Here is a 21729-nt window from a genome sequence, read left to right as displayed (position 1 = left end):
GAGGCAGAAAGCGGGGCAGGATGTGAGGTGTGGTGGGTAGGCAGGAGCCTGCTCCTATAGGGTCTTGATGACATCGGAAGGAGCTGGGATTTTATTCTAAGACTTTTGAGATGCCCTTTAGTGGGTTGTGAGCAGGGATGGGACATGATGTGATGCCACATTTTTGGTCAGTGGCATCTTTGGTGGCCAGACGGGGCCACTGGGAGGAAGGATGGTGATGACAGTGGTGGTGACGCATCCAGGAGTCCCCCAGAAGTCACTGTAGTGTGATTTGCACCAAAGGCAGAAGACAGGGGTCCTACTGTCAGCTCTGCTCTGAAGTGCTGGAGGACATTGGCAATTCCCTTCTTTTTCTCTGCATCTCTCAATTTCAGTTTCCCCATCTGTAAAATTAAAGAGTTGGACTAGTTATTGTTAAGGGCCTACCTGGGTCTCTGGGATAGGTCTAGGTCACAGCCCTGGGACCTGACGGATGCCCAGGGAGAGAGTGGGCTGAAGGTTGAGGGTGCAGCTGGAGACAGGTTTTCTCTTGCCTGCCCCAAACCCACATGTCCCTTACCCTCCTGAATTGATGGATGGGACCTAGTCCAGATGGGACCTGTTGAATCAAGGGATTCTCTGTGGGCGAAGTCACCATGCCATTGGGGCACAATCCCTGAGTGTGCCCAGCCAAGCACTTCTGCCAGGCTTGGCAGGGGCTGCCTGCCTCGGAGTGTGAACATGCACCCGTGCTCATGGCCACATAAGAGGAGACACAAGGGACCAAGCAATGTGCTGTGCACCCCAGGATGATGCAGTGACTGAGGGTAAATCATGCATGAACAGACCTGAATGCCACCACGTGTGTGCGTGCATCCATGTGTGTGCACGGGCTAACATGTGCGACTCAGGCAGAGGAACTTTAATGGCGAGTGTGGCTGGTTTGTGAGTGAATGTGATTGTGTGTGTGCTGTACACACGGCTAACTGTGGGTGGGCATGAGATGCTCGATATGGGTGTATATGTGGCCCTGGTTGTGTTGTGTGTGCCTGACACTGAAAGGGGGCTACACTGGGGGTGGGGTGTGTGGCTGTGTGAGGGTGGGCAAGCGGGAGTGGAGTGTGAATGCTGGTGAGTGTGTGTGTGTATCTGAGTTGATGTCCACACGTGCATAAGTGTGATCTTGCAGGTGGTTGTGTATGACCAAGATCGTGTGTCTGAACTGGTGTGCATCCGTGGGTGTATGTCGTTGTGTGATCATGAGCACGAGAGTATGTGTATGTGACTGCATAGGTGTGCATTTGTGAGGATTTACCTGTGCGAGGTTGTGTGAGGCCGAGTAAGGGAGTATATGTGTGTATTTGTGGGTACAATTGCATCAGTGTCTTTCTGTGGTGTGCTGCTGTGTACGACCACTGTGAGAGGGGCAACATGCTTGCGCTTGGGCCATTGTGTGTGTGTGTGTGTGTGTAGCCATGTGTGACTTCGAGTGCAGGAATATGCATATGACTGCATATGTATATGCATGTACCAATGTGTGTATAACATGCATGTAGTACACATGTATTGTGTATACATATGTGTACAGTGTATATATTTATGTGAGTGGATGATGATGATGAGTATCATCAACAAAACCGCTGCCCCCGGACATGTGGTGTGTGACTGCCCGATGTGACTGTGTGTCGTACGCGTGTGTGAGATGCAGTTGCTGCACCTGTATGTGCAGTGGGTGCCTGTGTGTGGCTGTGCATGGCTGAGTGTGCTGTAAGTGACTCCCCAGTGGCTGGGTCTGGGGCATCTTGTTGCTTGACCACGTGGGAGCAGAGGGCCAGGCAGCAGTGTCAGTGAGGGGTCAGGCCAACCAGGGCAGGTGAGCCACTTTCCTTCCAGGGCCACCAGGACATAGGTGGCCAAGGTCAGAGCATTGTTGCTGCTTTCATCATATGGCTGGTGGCTGGCTGAGGGACCAGCTCAGCAGCTGAGGGAAAGATTCCCCAACCCATGAAAGATTTGCTGCAAGCAGGTGTCTCCAGTCGTGCCAGCCTTGGAGCTGTCACCCTGGCATCCACAGAGCAGCAGGTGCAGACCCTCCCTGGGGCCCACCAGGTCTGTGAACTTGGGGGACAAGGTCAAAAGCTGCCTGGGGATGAGACCCTGTGGGAGGTCAGGCTGGTGCATGTGATCTCTGGGAACTGACGTCGGAGAAGTAAGCATGGTTAGGATTTAGAGTCAACTCCCCGGTCCTCTGGGACTGGGGGAGGGGCCACGCGTGAGTGTGCAGGGAGGGTGTGCACGGTGTGGGTGAGGGTGCTCTGTGGGCCGGTGGTGAGCTGTGCTTGTGCACTGAGACCCGCATCCTTAACTCTGCCTGTGGGGGAAGCAGTTGTGCCTCCGATACCACCAAGGTGTGCATTTCTGCCCGTGTCTGTCCCCAGCACAGATCTTGCACCCGAGTCTCCAACCTGCCACGGGTGTGGGAGTTTCCCCTGAGCACTGGGGGACAGAGACAGAGTTGCATTTATAACACTGTCCCCTCCACTCCCGGGCACCTTTCGCCCGGTTCCCAGGAAGTGACTGTGGAATTTGTTTCCAAATATAGAGCCGTGCGGCCCGGCTGCCTATAGACAGCCCCTGTGGCCTCCCAAGCTGAATGGTGAAACTGCAGCTGCCTTCCAAGAGGCCCGGGCCACAGCCTCTGCTTGGAGCTGTGGGGAGAAATAATAATCATAAAAGTGGCCAATAAAAGGGGGGTGCTGGGCACTAGGTTATGAGGCCAGGACACCATCTGACCCACGGTGACGTTTGGGTGGGGACTGCCCTGAAACCTAATTCCCTCTACACACACACAGTGCCTTCCACAACGACATACAGACCCACACAAGCTCACACCACACACCCACACATGCATGGGACCCCTATACTGTGGGTTCGCAGGTGTTTTCATGTACAGAGGTCCACAGAAAAAGCTTATATATAAATATTTTTGAAATGCTGCCTCTCAAGGAAACACACACAATGACACACACACACACACACACACAGCTAACACAACAGCACAGAGACACATAAAGTCCCTCCTCCGGTGACACACAGTCATACAGAAATACTCAAGGATGACATCATAGTCAGCACCACAGAAAGCAGACACACAAGCTCAGGTCTCCTGGTGGGGAATATGGAACCGCTGGCTTGGTGGCAAGATGGAGACTGGGAGGGGGGCAGGGGTGCAGTAGGACTGGCCCTTGTCCCTAAGAGCTGGGCTCCTGGGTCCTGGGCACTCCCCGAGACTCACCAGTCTGGGGCGAGGAGCCAGTCCATGGGGCCTTCCCAAGAGCTGTTGCTGGGGAGGCTCTGGGCGGTGTGAGAATCGGGAGGAACCCCCAAAACACCGAGCCTGGTGTCTGGCTGCTGGCGGGGGGGGTGGAGTGGGAGAGTAGCTGGGGACCCTGGAGATGCGGCAGGATCATTTGAGGATGCCTCAGAGGGGACGAATTTCGCACGGGGGTGAAAGGACTCAGTCCCCGGAAGAATCACTCCCCAAGCAGGGAGGACAGGGCGGAGGAAAGCGAAGGGGCAGAAGTGAGAGAGTGGGGGCCCCTCACGCCTCCGCTTTCGGTTGGTGCTCGAGGGTCCCCCGCCTTCTAAAGAAGAACTTTCCTTCCTAACGCGGCCTTGCGGCAGCCAGCGCCACGCCTCGGGCAAACCGGCGGGGGAAGAAGAGTCTAAGAAACCGGGAAGCGAAGGGCTCGCCTGCGACGGCGCCAGCGGCAGGTCCCCTCGGGTCGCGAGTCTGGAGGGAGCCTCCATGAGGTCTGGACCCTTCCTGTGACCCTCCACCCGCACTGGGGCCTTGAGGCAGCCAGACTCCCCCGGGCCCAGGAAGAGCAGCAAAGAGAGGGGAAGGGCCGCGCCTGATGCGCGCGCTCCTGCCCCCGACGGCTGTACGTGCGAGAGGAACGCAGGAGCCCGCTGCGAGCTCCACGCCGCACAGGGGAGCCCACGGCCGGCTGAGCCCACAGCCTCCTGAGCACCCGGGGCGCAGCTTCCACGTGCGCTGGGGAAACGGCTGGGTTCCTGTCTAGGCTCTACCAAAAGGGCCCAGAGAGGAGGAGCTGGGTGCATTTCCAGCAGAGGCTGTGTGACCTCGGGCAAGCCCTCACCCTCTCGGAGCCTAATTATTTGTTTCAAAAAAATAATGGAGCCAGGCACATCTTCACGTCTTCCCCCTGTCCCCCGCCATCCCACCCGGTCTCCCTCCCTCCAGGGCACAGTGTGTACTGGCTTGGAGGCTGCGATGAATACAGGCCAGGATTGGGGAAGAGAACTGTGAGGCTTGGAACGGAGATCAGCGTCTTCCGGTCCTCCGGCCCGGCCCGTGCTGCTAAATGCCAGCGGGTCTGGGCTGTTTGCCCCCAGGCCCTCTTCTGGGTCCCTCTGCTTCCTCCCTGGGAGTGGAGAGAAGAGATGGAGACATCGGAAGAAACCTGAGCCTGCGCCCCACCACTCAAGGAGCAAGTGCCTTCAGTTTCAGACAGAATGTGCTTCTAGATACTGAGAAAGTGCCCTTTACACTCCCCCAATCCAACAGACCCCTTCCCCATTCCCCCTCCCTGGCTTGGAGGAGAAGAAGCTTTGGCTAGTGCAAGAGGAGTTCCTGGGCTCCGGAGTCAGGTGCCTGGGTTCAAAGCCCACCGGAGTGAGGCAGTGGCCGAGCTCTGGAAACCTCTTCTGTGAAGTTGGGGAGAACTGAGCCTCCTTCTCACAGAGCTATTCCGAGCTGAGAGTGTGAGCCGACCCTTGTCACACCAGCCCCTGCCGGGCCTGCCGTACATGTTAGCTATTATTGCACCTCAAATGCTAACGGATTTGTGAGCCTAAAATACCCCCGCATCTCTCTCTTGGCAGCTGGGTAGACACAAGCAGGAATCTTCTGGAAATGTTAGTACAAAATGCTGGGGAGGAAAGAAGGCAGGGGTTTGGGTTAGGGGAGGGAACCTCTGAGGCAGCTTCCAGGCTCTCAGAAGGGAGAGGAGTGGGTGAGGACACCACAGAGCCAGCCAGCAGCGTTGGGGGACATCAGATGCCACACCAGAAGTGAGGGAAGAGAAGCTAAGTTTTGCCTTTCCTGATCAGTTGTGAGATGGATGAGGCTGGCTGCAGAGAGAAAGAAAGGTGGCAGGACACAGAGGAGTCGCTCCTATCCCGCCGCCAAGGACCTCTGACTGTTCCAGGCCAAAGACCTTCTCCCCACCGCCCTCTCTCCTCCATCCCTTGCTGGCGGCCCGGCCGGGCAGGCAGAGCCAGCAGTGCCCTGGTCCTTTCTCGAGTTTGCTGCCTGTACTGTCTGTCCACTGTCCAACTCCCAAAAGAAAGAGGGGCACCCTCCCACCACCACCCCCCCACAGATTCAGGAAGAAAATAATGCGACCAAAAAATATTGGTTTAATGTTATTTCTATTACATCCACAATTGAACAATTTTTTTCTAAAAGAAAAAGAAGTATACATTTATTCTTTCCTTCCATAAGCCCTTGCAGACATTAATGCCACAGTTTCTAGTACCCGACTTTCTTCCTTCCGTTTAGGAGAAGTTACTCACTTGAGGCAAGCTAAGGGATTGATTGGATGGATTCGGGGAGCCTCGTGGCGGATGGGGTTGGGGGGTAGATGTGGACGCACTTGGCTTCACCCAGGCTGAGATGTTCTGGCTGCAGTTTCCATTACGGTGATTAAGGTACCCCATGGTGAGCGCGCCCCTCTCCAGGGTCATCTCTCTGAACTCCAAGAAGGGGCTCAAGACCAGAGCCTACCCGGTACTAAGGTACTAAACCTCGGTTTTCTCCCTGTTTATAAAAAGGAGAAGTTTTTAAATCCCTGCTCTGTTAAATTCTCTGAGGTGGCTCAGGAAAGGCAAGAGCCGCTGGCGGAGGTGTTTCCAGGCCTCAGAAGTGATTGTCCTCAGGGTGCCCCATTGCTGAGAGCGTTAGATGTGACTCTGGAATTGCCACAGTGACCAGGAAATTCAGGGCCCTTGCAGAAACAATTGCCAGGAACTTTTCCCCCAGGAACCTCGGTCGGTTTGGGTCCCACAGCGAGCCTCTGTCACTTGTTTCACCCTAGTGTTTTTTGGTTGTGATCTGGGAGGGGGATCGATTCATCTGTGGTCCCGGCTTCAGGACCCTTCTGTCGGGCTGCCCCAAAGATCAGAAACCCAGCATCAGGAAGCCAGAGGAGACTGGCTGAAGGGGAAGAAAAATTAGAGGTCTCGACCAAGCAATCGTTTAGGTGACAGGTCCTTCCAGTTTAGGGTTTGGCTGCCCTCCTCACCCACACCCCCACCCACCACCCTTCACCTCCTCAAGGTCATTACCAGAGTTTTCACTCATAGCTCCAGGCACAATGGCCTCCTCCACCCCCTCCCATGCACAACAGAGCACCTCTCCAGCTGGGGCCTGTAGCCTCTTCTCCTGAAAATAGCTCCCCAAAAGAGAAGCGTGAAGGATCCACAGATTAGTCCTGCAGATTAGGCTGCTATTTCAGCAAAAATAAAAACAGTGTTTAAGGTTCTTTTGCTTCAGGTAGGCCCAAGTCTGAAAGCCTAACCAGATTTAGGAATTCCTAAAATCAATGGCCTGACTCATTTTGGCCATAGCCTGAATGTCACCCCAATCATTTGGTTGATTGGGAAGGTCTCAAGCTGAGCTTTCATAAAGGGGGCAATTATTATCACAATTGCTATCTCCTTTGTTTCCTTTTTCCTGTGCATTCTCAGTCTCCCCTGCATAGACTCTGAGAGAGACCCACACCCCTCCCCCTTAAATAAAGGGCTTTATAAAACTTCGGATCGAATTCTCTCCGGTGGGGATGCTTTGCTCTGCGAAGCTGGACTGGCTGGAAAGAGGCCCGCGGGCAGCCAGCGCTGGAGTCGCAGTTTCGTCTCTGGTTTTGAATCCGGCCCTTTGAGCGAGCTTAACACGTGTGGATTTAATTTCCCTCTCTTTCTTGCTTTCTTTTCTTGCCTCCCCCCCCCCTCCGACCCCTGGTGAGGGAACAAGAAAAATAGTCTGCCCTGTCGACAGTGCGACACCGTTCCGTTTGCCAAAGAAAATTTGTCTTTCCAGAGCCTTGGAAAGCAGCGGGCTCCCAAGTTTCCAACACACCCTTTGGTTGGGGGTGGGGGTCATCCAGGCAAGCCCCTCACCTGCACCCCAGACTTAGAAGTATTAGTCTAAGTCTCCATCTTATAAGGTTAGAGCCTCCAAATTTGATATATTTTTATCCCACATTTTGGGGGGCTGCTGATGGCGTAGACGCACTACACCGCAGGCCTGTCGGTGGGTTCTGGGCCGCTGACGTGGTGGCAGTTCTCAGGCACAGGCACAGCTCGCGGAAGCTCCGTGTTCTCCCAGCTAGGACCTTCACCCTTCTACACCAGGGACATCCCAAATTGCAGGGGGCGGGAGCAGTGGCCTTGTTATGTCCTACCGCCACCCTCTTCCACCTTTTCAGCTCTTGTAGACCGTGCAAACCCCTAGCATTAGTATTCTCTCAACTGGACCTCTAGAATGTTACTTCTTTTTTCACTTATTTCATTGCCCTGAACAGAAGGGAAAAAAAAAACTCACCTACCAAAATTGGGGAGTGTTGGGGGAATATTTCCAAAGCACACGAAACAACATCCACATTCACGAATGTGAATAGTTCTTGGGGAAAGTATTGGAGTAGGATTTTGTGCATTCAATAATGACAATAATACCAGCCAGTGCTTATCTCACATACTTCCACCGAAAAGGAAGGGAAACTAGGAACTGAATAAAACATTGGAAAGGGAAATACTGTATCCCTGGAAAAAATATAATAGAGCCAGCTTTAACTAGATGAGAGGGAAAGTGACCCCCTGAGGAAGGAGAGAATTTCTCAGCCTCAGACTGACTTTTTTCTTTTTTTTGCAAATTGAGTTGGTCAAAGTTTAGTTTTGACATCATTTCTGTTGTTATAATTTTTATTAATGTTCTCAGCCATCTCCACACTTCTCTCTGCTTTTTGCCCCCCCGGGGGCACCCAGGTAAGGTGGGGACACATCGGAAGAGAAACAGAAGGGGGTGTATTTTTAAGCAAGTTCTCTTTTGAGAAAAAAGCAACACGGTTGTTTTGGATGTGACTTTTTTAAAAAAGGGAAGGAGAAAGTGAAGAACAAAAAAGATTAATAGCAATCGGCTCTTTGGTTTGGTTTTGGTTTTCACTTTTTAAATAGGAACCTCTGCTCTCCTACCCAGGGCAGCATGAAAATCAGAGCAGGAATTTTGCAAAATGCAAAAAATACACTTTGAGAGAAAACCGAGCTGGGGAGCCGGTCGGGAAAGAGGCAGTTCCCGGAAAGGAGGGAGAGCGGTGCGCGTTGCAGCCAGCTCTGGAGTTTACTGCCCAGAGTGTTGGGGAAAAGAATGGGGAGTCTGCAATGGAGTCGAGGTGTTCATTTTGTTCTATTTGTGGTGCGGGCTCTGGAGCGCCCGGGACAGCGGTCTGTGAAACTGGGTTTGTAGAATCCTTTGTGAGCCGGTCCAGGTGGTTGCTGGCCCGCGTCCGGGATGCAAGAGAAAAGACACAAACGGAAAGAAACTCGTGGCGCTCAGAGTTTTGTCTTTGCCTTCCAGCCCCAGAGGGGCTCAGGCCTCAGTTTCCGGCCCACATCAGCCCAGAGGTCAACCTAGGAACTCATCTCATCCAAGCAGGGTTTGGGCGAAGGATTTCAGGTTGCGTTCTGGACATCTGGGAGCAAACGCTGCAACGAACGAGCCTCGGATTTGGGGGAAGATAGTTGTGAATAACCTGGGAAACGAAAGCGAAGCTGGGGAAGCCACTGCGGCCTGGCCGAGAGGAAGGACGCGGGTTCTACTCTCTGGAAACCGCAGGGTCTGCGGCCCAGCTGTCCCTGGCGCCCTCGGCCGGCGCTGGAAGCCACTGCCCGCTCTCCCCGCGGGCCTGACCTTGGCTCCCGCAGCTGCTCGGCGACTGCATCCCTGCACGTTTCGCTGACCAGGCCTGCAGCCAGGGCATGCTTCGGAAAGCCCTGGGGGGCTGCGAGCGCGCGAAACCCGGGATCGAACCCTGAAGCAGGGGACAAGTCAGGATTGAGACGTCCAGCTCCCTCGAGGCCCCTCGGCGGGGAACTTACCCTTCTCGAAGGCCCGGCGCTCACTGGCTCTGTGCTGGGCAGGCCTAGGTCTTCTCCCGGCGCCGCCAGGGGCGTCTACGCGGTACGTTCGCAACTGAACCTAGTGGGTTTCCAGCTGCTCGCAAAAGGTTGCGCGCATCCGCTACGGGACTGCTTAGAAATCATACCCATTGATCGGACTAAAAATAATAGTCGTCGTTATTACCAAACAAAATAGAGTACCTCGTCTCTCTGCGGGCCCCGGTGCTATAATTTTTCTCGGAAGAAATCACCCCTCTCCACTCCACCCCCACCCCACCACCCACTCGCACCCCGCCCCCGCCGGGCCACTCTGGGACGAATTGCATTCCCGGACCTAGCTTAAGGAGCATTCGCAGAATGGCCTTTCCGCAAGAAACATTGCGGACAACTCTCCTGCCTCTGAATGTCTGTCTGGTTTCCCCTCCACCATAACCCACTAATTATTTCTATGCGGATCTGCAAGCGGGCACTGAATTATCGAGTCCCAAACAAAACCAGTTAGAGCGGCGCCTCAATATTCATTTGCCAAGAGCTCCTCCTCGGAGGAAAAAAAATAATTTTTAAATAATAAGAATCCCATGCCTCCTGCAGGAGACCTCGTTCCCCCGGGAACCACTTGGTTTCCTTCCAGTCAAGGTCTGGGGTGGACCGCCACCTCGCCTCGCTAACTGCTCCCTCCTTTCCCCCTTCCTAAGAAAATCTATCTTGGCTTTATTTGTGTCTTATGTTCGCCACCCCCATTTCCCGGGAGAGCGCTGGGTTTGTTTCTCTCTTTATTTATTCCGGAGGCCGAGGCGTCCGGGACTTGTGGCTGCTCAGACCCGGGAAGGATAGGCGAAGACGAGAGAAATTAACCTCCCTTGCCGCTACCCCCCAGTAGAGCGTGACAGCGCGCGGGCCGGTTGCGTGACTCGTGACGTCTCCAAGTCCTATAGGTGCAGCGGCTGGTGAGATAGTCCGTATCGCCTGGTTGCCTCTTTATTTTATTGGGGTATGCCTGGTAATAAACAGTAATATTTAATTTGTTGGAGACCACAAACCAACTTCGAGCTGGGAGGCGCTCCTCTTGACAGAGGCTGGAAGAGAGCCTGGCCTAAGGGGTCTCTTTTGGGGTTCCTTTCCAAAGTCTTCACCTGAACCCTCCTCCCCAGCCAGGCGCCCTCCTGGCTTTTACGCTGGAAAGAAGAGGTGGGATTTTTGGAGGTGAGTGTCGTCCTGGTGAACTAAGGGGGGAAGCAAGTTTGTCTTTGCGCTTTCCCTGCCCACCACCCCTTTGCTCCCCATCTTGGTCCTACTGAACCCCCCTCCCTGTGTTGCTACTTTTCATGAGCAGACATAAGAATACCTCCCTGTGTCACCTGGCAGGCCGGAATGGATTCTCTGAAAGGTTTAAAAATCCCGGTTTCGCTCTATGTCCCTCCCCATCTGAACTCAATGAACTAAGCAAATCTGGCTCAGCTATTACTTGGGGGAGTCCAGATTCTCCCTCTCTGGAGGGGCTTGCAGATTATTTATGGGAATTAATTTTATCCACAAATCTCAGAGAATTTAAAGGGATTGGAGAGGTCTTTCTGGATTTCCCCTTCCTTCTCCCAGAGATGTAGAGATTGAAGCTCATCCTGATGCCATATTTGTTTTTTTGTCTGCGACCTGGGGTCGCCTTGTTAGCAAGCCCAAAGGCCTCTGAGCTGACTTGGAGGGTGAGGGTGTTTTTGCAAATAAATAAATCAACTTGGCAAAGGTCTGTTTGAAAACAAACCTGGAAGGTGGAGTGAGAACTGTAGTTTGGTTTTCTCCCCTGTTGTTCCATATTTAGGGATGGACAGTCCACTTTGGCATATTGCAAGGGATGACTTGGCCTGGCGTTTTAACAGAATAGCGGCAGAGGGTTATACCGGTTGCTGATCTCTGGGACATTTCTCCTCCCTTCATCCATCTCTCCGGACCTTGGTTTGCAGGCCCAAGTCTCTAGTCATAATCCCAGGAAAGATCAGGGAGAAGGGGTACAGGGGGCGAGGATGGGAAGCAGAAGGGGGCCCCTGACATCTCTTCCAAGCAGCAATACCCAGATATCCCAATCTGGGTCTGCTCAAACTGAGACCTGCTGACCGTGTTTACGCTTTTATCGACCTCTTCAACCCACCCTCAAAATAATGCATTTCAGAGAGGGGAAGGGCCGGGAGAGGAGCAAGTGGAGTTGAAGACTCCAGCCAGTCCCCAATGACTGTTTGATTATTTTAATAAACTGGGCACTGCCTTGTGTACACCTGGAGCAAGGGAGGTCTGGTGGCTCCAGTGGGTGGGGGGTGGGGGCCCACAGCGATTTCTTGGCATCTTTGATCTCAGTCCGGATCCCGACCCACCTTCACCCTGCCTTCACCCCAGAGTCGTTGAGAGTGGGGGTGATGAGTGGGGGGTGAGGGGAGATGTCAGGGCGGCGAGCGCCGGCCAGGCGGGGTCACGCAGCTCTCTGGCTGGAGGTCAGTGTTGGAGAGAGAATGCCGCCGAGGCTGCAGAGGCCCCTGGCGGGTGTGTGCATGCCTAGTGCGTTCAGACTCGGTTCTCGGCACCGCCTGGCCTGAGCGACCGAGATTACGTTCTGGGTAGAAGCCGACAGCCATTGCCATGATTTGTACAGGATTTTTTGCAGCCACCGCTTGCTCAGAGAAGCAGAGATGGATGGAGGTTGGGAAGAGGGTGGAGAGGAGGGGGTGATCGCAGGTTTGGGGTGGAGAGTCGGGTTGTGATTTGAGTGTTCGGGAAATCTAGTGGAAAAGGTGGGGGGGGAGGGAGAAAGGGATGGTGGGAGGGAGGGGAAGAGACAGGGAGAGAGAGAGAGAGAGAGGTGCAGCGTGCAGTCAGAGCTAGTTGGACAGGCGATTTCAGTACTTTGTGAGCATCAAGGCAACCTAACGTCACTGCTCAGCTGAGTTGGCTTGTATTTCAGAGAGAGAGAGAGAGAGAGAGAAAGAGAGAGAGAGAGAAAGAGAGAGAGAGAGAGGGAGAGACTCTTACCTCAAATCCAGGAACTTTAACCCGAAAGCGGCTCTCCGAAAGGACTTCGACTATTCTCACTGCTGGGTCTTGTGTCCCTACTTTCCCTCCCTGGGGGTGCTAGGAAGAGCAGCGAACTGAGACTATATGGTGGCCGGTGCTCCCAGAGGCTGCTGTTTTGTGTTCTTTGGAGCCCTCCTGGCGCCTGCCAACTTGGAAATATTTAGGGAGAGGGCGCGCAAAGCGGAGGAGGTGTGTGTTGGAGGTGGGCAGTCGCCGCGGAGGCTCCAGCGGTGGGTGCGCCTTTGCAGGCAGCAGTAGCTGCTAGCCCGGGCGAGAAGTTCCCCGCATGAAGCCCGAAGCCACCATGCCTGCACCCCCGCCTGGCCGCCGGCTTCCCTGCTAGGAGGAAGAGGGGATGTGGTGAATGAACCGTCTTCGCCGAGCGAGGTAACCGGCCCGCGGAAGGCCGGGGAGGCTGCGGCGGGAGGCGGCTAGGCGAGCCGGCGCGGGCGGCGCGAATGGCGGACTGCATCCTCGCCTAGCGTCTGCAGAGCCCTGCTTGCGGCTTGCAGCGCTTTTGCGCGGCCCGGAGCTCCCCAGCAAGTGGAGCCCGGAAGGCTGCCGCGGCTGGGGAAGCGGCGTTGAGGTTTGCAGGGCGCACGGCCTGGTTCTGTCAAAGCGCATCTTGTTCGCCTGCGCCAGCCCAGAGCTCCTCAGGAGCCCGGTGAGGGCGCGGGGTGGGATTCTCCCGGTGGCCGGCAGTGAATGAGAGCATGTCGGGGGCGCCAGCCCTGCTTTCTTTTGTGGTGAGCAGGCTGCGGGGTTCCCATCACTGCCTCCCGAAATCCCAAGGGCGACATGAAGGAAGCTGCTTGGGAGTCAGGCCTCAGAAGCTGTCGTTCTCTTTGGCCCCATTTCTCGATCTTCAGCCACTACAGACCAGAGTGGGATCCAGCCTTTCCCTTAAGCGGCTGCTACGATTTTGAGGGCCACCGCTCGTGCCCCCTTCTTAAAGTCTTTCCGGGTTATTTTTTTGGAGGGTGGGGGAATCCTTGCATGAAAACGTAGAGGAGACTGGGAGGAGATCAGAGAGCAGGAGACAGGCTCATCCGGGCTTGAACAGTTCTGCAGCTGTTACTTTGCATGTTCCAACCTCCTAGCCTGCAAAGCTGGGTGGTTCTACGCTCGGCGGGGGACCCGGGCAGCCTGTTCAATGCCTGTAGCCTAGGATTTATCTGAGACTGGTTTTGTCCTCTCCAACCCCAAGCCTGGGCCTGCAGTTTCAGCGAGTCCGGCCTGGCTGAAGCTCAGAGAAGCTCCCCTCGGCCTGGCCTCTCGACAAAATGCCCGCCAGCCACCCCAGCGGCAGCAGAGCGCTTGGGGAGGGGCACCCAGCCCCGCACCTCGCTCAGAACTGCTGCGCGGTGGCTTTGCTCGTCTCTTCTTCTGTTTGTCTATTTTTATTTTTTAGCGAACTTGCTTAAGATTGAAGGAAAGGACTTTTAATTTTAAAGGGCTTTTAATTTTAAGCCTTATAACCGATAAAAGATGCACATGAATTCTCTTTTGAATCTAGTGTGTCCATCTGCACGTCCTTCTCCTCCTATTTGATTTTGCAAGAGGCGGGTTATTGCAAACATTTGGCCTGTTGCAGGGAATGATTCCGCTTGTGAGGTTTAAGAAAAAGAGCTCTGATGGCCTTCTGTAATTTGACAAAAAGAAATTCTCAAAAGGACACTGGGTTTTTGTTTTGTTTTGTTTTTGGTTCCTACCCAATGGCTTCCAAAAATACCGACGCCTTATCTTTATTGGCTCTTCCAGAAGTCCAGACAAATTTGACTGGCAGGTTGCTTATCGGGGAGAGCCTGCACAGGGGAGATGCGGGCCTCACCTCCCGAAGGTCTGAGTGGGGTCTTTTGCAAGAGGTTGGTGTGGTCGTAAAGTAATAGTAATGATAATAATAACAGGACCTTCTGCGGCCTCCTTCATTTGGGAAGGAAGGTGCTGGTAGCTGGAAACTGGGGGTGAAACTGCTCCCTCTCAGAACTAAGCTCTCCAACCCTCCTCCTCTTCTTCTTCCTCCTCCTCTTCTTCTTCCTCCTCCTCTCTCTCTCTCTCTCCCCTTCTCCTCTTCAGAGCAGAACCTGGCGCGGGCACAGGGCCCCGGGTGCACCATGGCTGACGCAGACGAGGGCTTTGGCCTGGCACACACGCCTCTGGAGCCAGACTCAAAAGACTTGCCCTGCGATTCAAAACCAGAGAGTGCGCTAGGGGCCCCCAGCAAGTCTCCGTCGTCCCCGCAGGCCGCCTTCACCCAGCAGGTAAGAACAGCTCTTGGGGGGCCTCCCTTGCAGAGACCAAAGCCAACGTTCTGGGAGCAGGAAAAAAAAAAAAAAGAAAGAAAGAAAAGCAAAGGAAAAAGAAAAAAAAAGAGCCCACTGTCCATTATTTTCTCCTTTTTCTTTTTATTCTCATTGAACCCCACCTTTCCCTGACCCGTTTCCCCCAGTGCCAGTATATTCCCAGACACCTTATTGTGACGATTATCTTTATGGCCAGAGGATTTTTGAAATTTATTTAAATTGTTAGCGAAACCTCAATTATCTGGCTGTTTGGGGTCAGCTAATGCTCAAATAATTCCTTTCCTACTGCAGGAGGTGTAGAATGGGACCCGAGCGTCTTAATAAGGGCCGGGTCAGCGGCCGCTTCAGGCCAGCATGAGCGATGGCTTGACCCCTCTTCAGATCTTCCGTAGCCTTCGCCTCCGCCTGCCTCCTCCGCGCAGCCGCCTAGACCCGGGCGCCGCACCATTTGTCTTGCAGTCGGGGCCTGGCGGGCTGGCGCGCCCTCGCCGGCCGCTGGGAGCGCAGGGCTGGGCTGGGAGGGCACCACGGCCCGGCCCGGGCTCGCCTGGCTACCAGCTGGGCCTGAGCAGAGGGAGGAGCCTCACCTTGCGCTCTGCTGTGCCCTAAACCCGGGCGCACTGGGTGCTCAAGGAGGCCCTGGTAGACTCAGATCATTTTTAAATAGGTGTCAGATGGCGCGGAGCCGGGTGCCTTGACCAGAAAAGATACATGCACTTAGCTAAAACCCTTCCTTGGGATTTCGATGTCCTTCTTGGCTTTTTCATAACTGCTCTCCTCTGCCTTCACGTTTCAGGAAAACGTGCATATATTTGTATAGAAGCAGAGAACATCAGCACAGTTTGGGAAACTTACAGAAATTTTTTTTTCTTTTAAGAAAAAGCAAATCCACTTTCTAGACATTACAAATTATTTCAAAATGAAGGCTTGGTATATAATTTCTTTTTGCATCGTTTCTGTAAAATAACTTAGCTGAAAGCAGAAATGTTAAATGGCTTCAGCCCTGCCCCATAATCAAAATAGCTCAAAGATAACAGAGGTGGATGCAGGGAGAGCTAGAAAAGTTTACTAATACAGACACTGAGAGTCAATTAATTTTTGTTCTGATCTATGAAAGCGTATGTTAATATAAACATTTTTGAGTTTCAAATGTCATACATGTTCATATTTGCACCCGTCACGGTCAAGCGTAAGTTAGCACGTACAGTATTTGCACATCCGTGTGTTTTGCATGTGAGCATCTGGATGTCTACATAAGAGTATCCTGAGTGGGATTTTCTCGATTGAGTTCTTTTTTTTTTTTTTTTGACTATATCTTGTCTAAAGTGGATTGAAATTGGCCCCGTGTTTTCTCAGTCTGGTCCTCCCCACTGGCATTCGGGGACACCCCAATGATTGGCGATTATTCCGTAGCCTTGCACTGGTGGCGATCGTTCGGTGGTTGTCAGAAACCTCCTGTGGAACCGAGCCTACACAGGGAGTCCTGTGCAGAGGCTGTTGGATGCTCCAGAGCCCAGATAACTCTGCAGTGGGCTGGGGCACTTTGCGCATCTGAGCTCCAGAGGCTCCAGGGGGCAGGCGGAGCTGTCTCTGCATTTTGGCGGAAGTTTGGGGAAGGAATGCCCACTGCTGCCAGGGCTCATTGTGACTTTTCTCTCCTTCCTGCAGGGCATGGAAGGAATCAAGGTGTTTCTCCATGAAAGAGAACTGTGGCTGAAATTCCATGAAGTGGGCACGGAGATGATCATCACCAAGGCTGGAAGGTGAGGTGGTTAGTGGTGCAGGAGGAGCACAGGGAAACCGTGGGAGAGGCGAAGAAGAAAAAAGGTGGCTTGGGCGAGAAGAGAGAAGGGGCAAGGACAGAGAGAAAGAAGAGAATAGAATAAAGGAGAGAGAGAAAGACAGAGAGGGATATATTTTGTTTGACCCGATTCTGGTTACAGAGGCACAGGGAGAATTCTTCCATTGATCGCGGGCAGGGTGAGGGGAATACTCCAAATGTTCGACTCCGGAAACTGGGCATTTCTTCCACCTCGTATATAAAAGACTAAAGAGCCTGGGAGGCCGTGCTATCTGGACGGATTAGTAATGGGAGAAAGAGGGAAGAGGGAGAAGAGAGAAAGGGAAGACAGAGAAGCGCAGAGAAAACAGATTCGAGAAGGGCTTTGGGTTTCATAGGGCTCGGACTGGATTCCTCGCCCCCACCCCCATCCCCACAGTCTCTGACCTTGGAGTGGCTCCAGGGTCCCACCCGATTGCCAAACTCTGAATCGGTTGAATGTATTCGCTACCTCTTTCATTGTTTATAGAAAGCAGGCGAAGCCTTTGAAACTCAACCGGGGCTCGGCCGGGCTCTATATACAGACACCGATAAACATGGCAGCTTCGCCAAGACACTGGCCCTAGAGTTTCTCTTAAAAGCTCGCGGAGGTTGAGCTAGAAATGCTAGACTTCTGGGGGAGGAGTGGGAGAGTGGCGCAGAGCCGTGTTTCGGGGCGCGCGCGCGTGCCCAGGCGTCGCCGCGTCCCTACCGGTGCTGCACACTGGTCCTCCGCGTCCTGAAGCGCCCAAAGCCCGGGGCTGCCCGGAGCCGGCGCGGTGTGAAGCCAGAGGCCGGTAGGCCCGAGCCACCGACTGTGTGAAGGGGGAGGGTAGAGCCGCCTCTCCAGACGCCCCCGGTTCTCCAGCTGAAGCCTCCCTCCATAAACTGACAACAGTGACATTTATTATTATTTAAAATTAAACAATGTCTGCTCCCCGCTCGGCCTGAGTGAACTAGGAGGCGCGTTCTGTTTATACCAACGAACTGCCGTCCTCTTCCCATTCCCCCAGGAAGGAAAGACACCGCCCGGCTCCTTTTTCCCCCCAGCCCGAGCCGAGAGGATTTAACTATAAAAGGCCTGCGAAGTCTCCTGCGCCTCCGCCTCCAGGCGCGCTCGCTCAGGCAGATAAACACCGCAAGGCTTCGGCTTGGTGGCTAGAAAGGAGAGACCTCCATTCACCCCTTCCGGCCATCGCTGGGCGAGCCAAGATCCAGCAACGTGTCCTTTCGCCCCAGGCCAACCTTGAGAACCTTTGCTTTCGGGGGCGTGCTTCTCAGCAGCGGAATGGGAATTCCGAGTGCGCCAGGGCGCGGAGAGGTAGCCGGGACAGCGCAGTTCCGCGCCGTCGGCTGTCTAACGACCAGATGCTAGTTCGGGGCCCCAGCTCTTTCTGAAACCAAATCCGGATGGGTTTGGAATTTCTTTGCTGAGGCCCAAGGAGTTTAGCTTCTTCCTTGAAAGAAGCGCCTTGGAGAAGTTGTGCAAAATTTAGGAATAAACGCCTACTAGAGACCTTTGTCAGAAATTACCGACGGAGGTATACTGGGAACCGCGGCTTCCCATTTCTGGGGACAGAGGACCAAAGCCAGGGCAGGAAGAGCGTGTGCACCCACACCTGCGCATCCCCAGGGCGCACACACCTTCGTGTACACGTGACGCCGCTGCGCTGGGAGGACAGGCGGAAGCACCTGGCTGGACAGAGGGGGCGGCTAGCTTTGTACCTAAGAAGCCTCCGCTCCCCTAAAATAGTAGGTGTCTGGCTCAGGAAAGAGCACTTAGAGAGAGTTGAAATGGGGGTCCCTTTCAGGCTTCTTTGAAAGCAGTTCTCTAGAAGTACAGGGCTCCTGCTTTCCGTTTTCCTCCTGGGATACCTACGGCTGCCGCCTGCAGCTTTCTCCTCCCTTGGCGGTTCTGCTCCTTGCAACTTCAAGGGAATCCCGGGATGGATCTTGGTGAGGCCGGAGCGGGGCCAGTTTTCTCCTCCACCTTTCTCAAAGAATCGTTTCTGCCCTTAGAATCTGTGAACACTGTCTTCAAAATATTGGCACTGATTCCCGCCCGCCTCTCTCGTCCTGTCCCTCTGTCCTAGGCGGATGTTTCCCAGTTACAAAGTGAAGGTGACCGGCCTTAATCCCAAAACGAAATACATTCTCCTCATGGACATTGTTCCCGCAGACGACCACAGATACAAGTTTGCAGATAATAAATGGTAGGTAGGCACTGGAGTGGCAGGTGGAGAGGGGAGGGAGGAAATTGGAACCCTCACCCCAAAATGGAACCAATAAACATTTTTTGAACTCCTACTGTGTGCTAGAGGCTTCTGTGTGCCTATTGCATTGCTTCCTGCTGGCCGCCCTGAGAGGAAGAAACAGCAGCTATTTGCTCCCATCTTATAGATGAGAAAACTAAGGCTCAGAGGAACCGAGGTGCCTGTATCTATTGCTGCACCCACGGGTTGTGGATTTTTAAAAGGGGTATTGTTACCAAATGCTGGAGTTATTTCTGGGGACATAAAACCATTTACAGTTATTTTTTATGAGTTACCTGCTTTGAACATGGCTTTTATGAAATTGCAAAGTCTGCCCATGGTATTTGCGTTAAAGGGGCAAGAGAGGAGAGGCCCATTCCTCGGGTGGATTGCAGCCACGGTTGCCAACAGTGCAGAGGTCTGAAGAGGAAACCCCCTCTGAAAGCCCTCAAGGACTTTTCAAGGCTCTTTGCACATCCAGACCTTCAGAAACCAGACTATTGTTCGTGGGCAGCGAGAGGCTACTGGGCCCCAGGTGGCCCTGGCACTGGGGGAGGAATAGGTGAAAGAAGAAAGAGATGGGGCTGGGGCGTTGCCTGGACCCTGGTGCCAGGCACTCTGGGGTAGCTGGGATTGCAGATTCCTAGGGAAGACTGGAGGATCAGGCCATTTCCAGATCATTCCCAGCTCAGCAACCCTCAGCTGGTGGGTGAACCGATGGATCACACCTCCGCGCGCTACCTCTGGGCCTCGCGGAGCCTCCGGTCACGCCTCTCCTTGGTCTAGGTCTGTGACGGGCAAAGCGGAGCCTGCCATGCCCGGCCGCCTCTACGTGCACCCGGACTCCCCAGCCACCGGGGCGCATTGGATGCGGCAGCTGGTCTCCTTCCAGAAACTCAAGCTCACCAACAACCACCTGGACCCATTCGGGCATGTGAGTACCGCACCCTCGAGTCCGCGCCTTCTCCCTCTTGTCCTCTCTCCTCTGTCTCCCTTCTCCTCACTCCTTGTGCCCACGTGCTTCTCCTTGGTTTTTTTTGCTCCGTTTTCTTCCCCTTTTGGTCTCTTTCCTCCTCTACTTTCTTGATCCGAACTTCCTTCCTCTTCCTATTTTTCCCCCTTTCTCATCTCTTCTCTCTTTCCTTTTCTCTTATTTCTCTCACCTTCTCACTCGGCTTTCCCTTTGCTTTCTTTTTCTTCTTACTATGTCTTCCTTGGTCTCCACTATTCTCCTATTCAGATGTCTGCCCTCTGCAGCCCTGCCGTCCTCCCTGCGCTCAACTCTCCCCAGCTCTGGGTCCGTCTTTCCCTGGTGGCAGGAGGTAGGGCCCCTGGTTCTCCTGCCCGGGCTGCATCCTGGCTGCCGCACCTGACCCTCTGTCTTTGCTGAGGGACAGGGATGGAGAGTGACTGAAGCTGCTCATTCCAGGCCTGGACACTGAGGCCAGTGAACCCAGTTCCCGGCTAGGGGTGGGAGGCTGTTTCAGTCTTGCAGAAAACATGGACCTCTAGCTGAGCAGGTATCCGGCACACACCTCACAGGGACCACTGTAGGAGCCATTTACCTTCCCTATCCCCTTTCCAACCTTGCCTTATTATTGGGATGTCCCAGGTGGGAGGGAGAGAGAGCCCAAGTCACCTGCCCCCTCTTTTACCGATGGGGAGTGAACCCACAAGAGGAGAGCTCTAGTGCCACTGTCCCCTTTAGCTTGATACTCTTGAGCAGATTTATTTTTCCCAACATCCAGCCTTCTCCCTCCCCACCCCCGCATCCAGAGCAAGCAAACCTAAACCAGGCTCCTAGCCTGTTGGATTCGAATGCACAACACAGGATTTCAAATATGCAGCACCCTCCACCCCCCCCCCCAAAGAAAATGTGTAGCTTTTCGTGGATTCTCAGGAGGCCATCACTCCTCTGCCCCAAAGAAAAACAAAGAACAAAACACTGATTTTTGGATTTTTGGGAAAATGTCCTTGAATCTTTTTGTCGGAAATAATTAATCGCCAGAACAGAACATAGTCTCTGAATTCAGCCTTTAGAAACGTTAGCTCAATGATTCCTCAGTACAAGTGACCTCGTTCGTTGCCTTTGATCTTCATGGTAGCCTGAGAGGGGGACAGCAAGGTACAGCCTTTGTGAAAAAGAGTCCAGGGGAGGGGAGGTGACTTGCCCAGGGTATTTGGGAACAGAGATTTGAGGGTATTTCTCTCTAATTCCAGAAGTAGTTCCCTGTTCTGCCAGATCGCTCCACAGAGAAGCAACAAATAGACACATGATCCCCCATTTAGGGTGAGGAAGGGACCGGGTGGGAATGGATTTGGCGAAGAGGAAGGATGGTTCGTGAAGGTTCCAATGAGAAATCTGCTCCCCTGAGGCCTCAGGGCTGAAGCACTGAACCCACGGGGGATCTGGGGTGGGAAGAGGACCTCAGGGTCCTCCACTGATGGCTTAATTCTGCTTTCAACTTTCAATGTGTGGGTGGCAAGGAGATGGAATGTTGGCCCGAGAGGAGAAAGTCCCATTCTCTTTCTGTGCCGCTGGGAGGGTGCAAGAAGCATTCCTAGGGAAAATTTGGAGTCTCCTTTCTGTGCAAACACGGTGTTTTGCCCACAGCGTCCCTCTGGCTTGTGTTTCCCAGCTGGTGCGGGCGCTTTCCTGGGCGTGGGCTGACCAGTGTTTGGGGTGTATCGGCTGGTACCCAACAACTGGGGTTGAAGCACCAGGAGGAAACAGGACCATTCGTAAAGGTCCCGTATGCGTCTCTCTGCTGGCTTCCTTCTGGGGGTGGGACCTTGGTGCTGGAGAGTGGGACTGTGCCCAGCCTCACTTCGTCTCCTCGCCTTTGCTCCTCCGCGCGTGCCTTCGGGGTTGCCCTGGGGTGGATGGCGCGCAGCCCTGCCACCAAATTCGGAGCACCCCCGCGAGTTTCAGGTGCTTGGAGCTGCTTTGAACTGCCCGACTGCTGCTACGCGTTTCCACCCCAAACTCCGGATTTTTAATCCAGAGCCGCCCTAATGAAATTAGGAGCCATTAGATCGCCCTCGCGCTGATGTCTCCACACTGTCCCCAGCCGTCAAAGCAATTTGGCTAAGCCGGGACGATGGCCGCGCCGGCCGGGGG

General features: G+C 53.9%; 1 protein-coding gene across 4 annotated transcripts in view; it reads left to right on the top strand.

Annotated features, from left to right (window-relative positions):
* The first annotated feature begins 9754 nt into the window (after window positions 1-9754).
* TBX5 (T-box 5) overlaps window positions 9755-21729 on the top strand; it is a 49388-nt gene continuing 37413 nt past the window's right edge. Inside the window, exons 1-5 of one of the 4 annotated variants that reach the window (XM_012663435.1) lie at window positions 9755-10380; window positions 14311-14495; window positions 16206-16300; window positions 18450-18569; window positions 19395-19542. In XM_012663435.1, the coding sequence (XP_012518889.1) occupies window positions 14349-14495; window positions 16206-16300; window positions 18450-18569; window positions 19395-19542 (510 nt within the window). In that variant the 5' untranslated portion in view covers window positions 9755-10380; window positions 14311-14348. Of the gene's footprint in view, window positions 10381-12042; window positions 12622-14303; window positions 14496-16205; window positions 16301-18449; window positions 18570-19394; window positions 19543-21729 lie in introns of those variants that run through there. The other 3 variants (XM_012663436.1, XM_012663438.1, XM_012663437.1) reach the window with 3 other exon arrangements.

Source organism: Propithecus coquereli, unplaced genomic scaffold (assembly GCF_000956105.1).
Source record: "Propithecus coquereli isolate 6110/MARCELLA unplaced genomic scaffold, Pcoq_1.0 Scaffold81, whole genome shotgun sequence".
NCBI lineage: Eukaryota > Metazoa > Chordata > Mammalia > Primates > Indriidae > Propithecus > Propithecus coquereli.
This window is presented reverse-complemented; position numbering and strand designations above follow the sequence as displayed.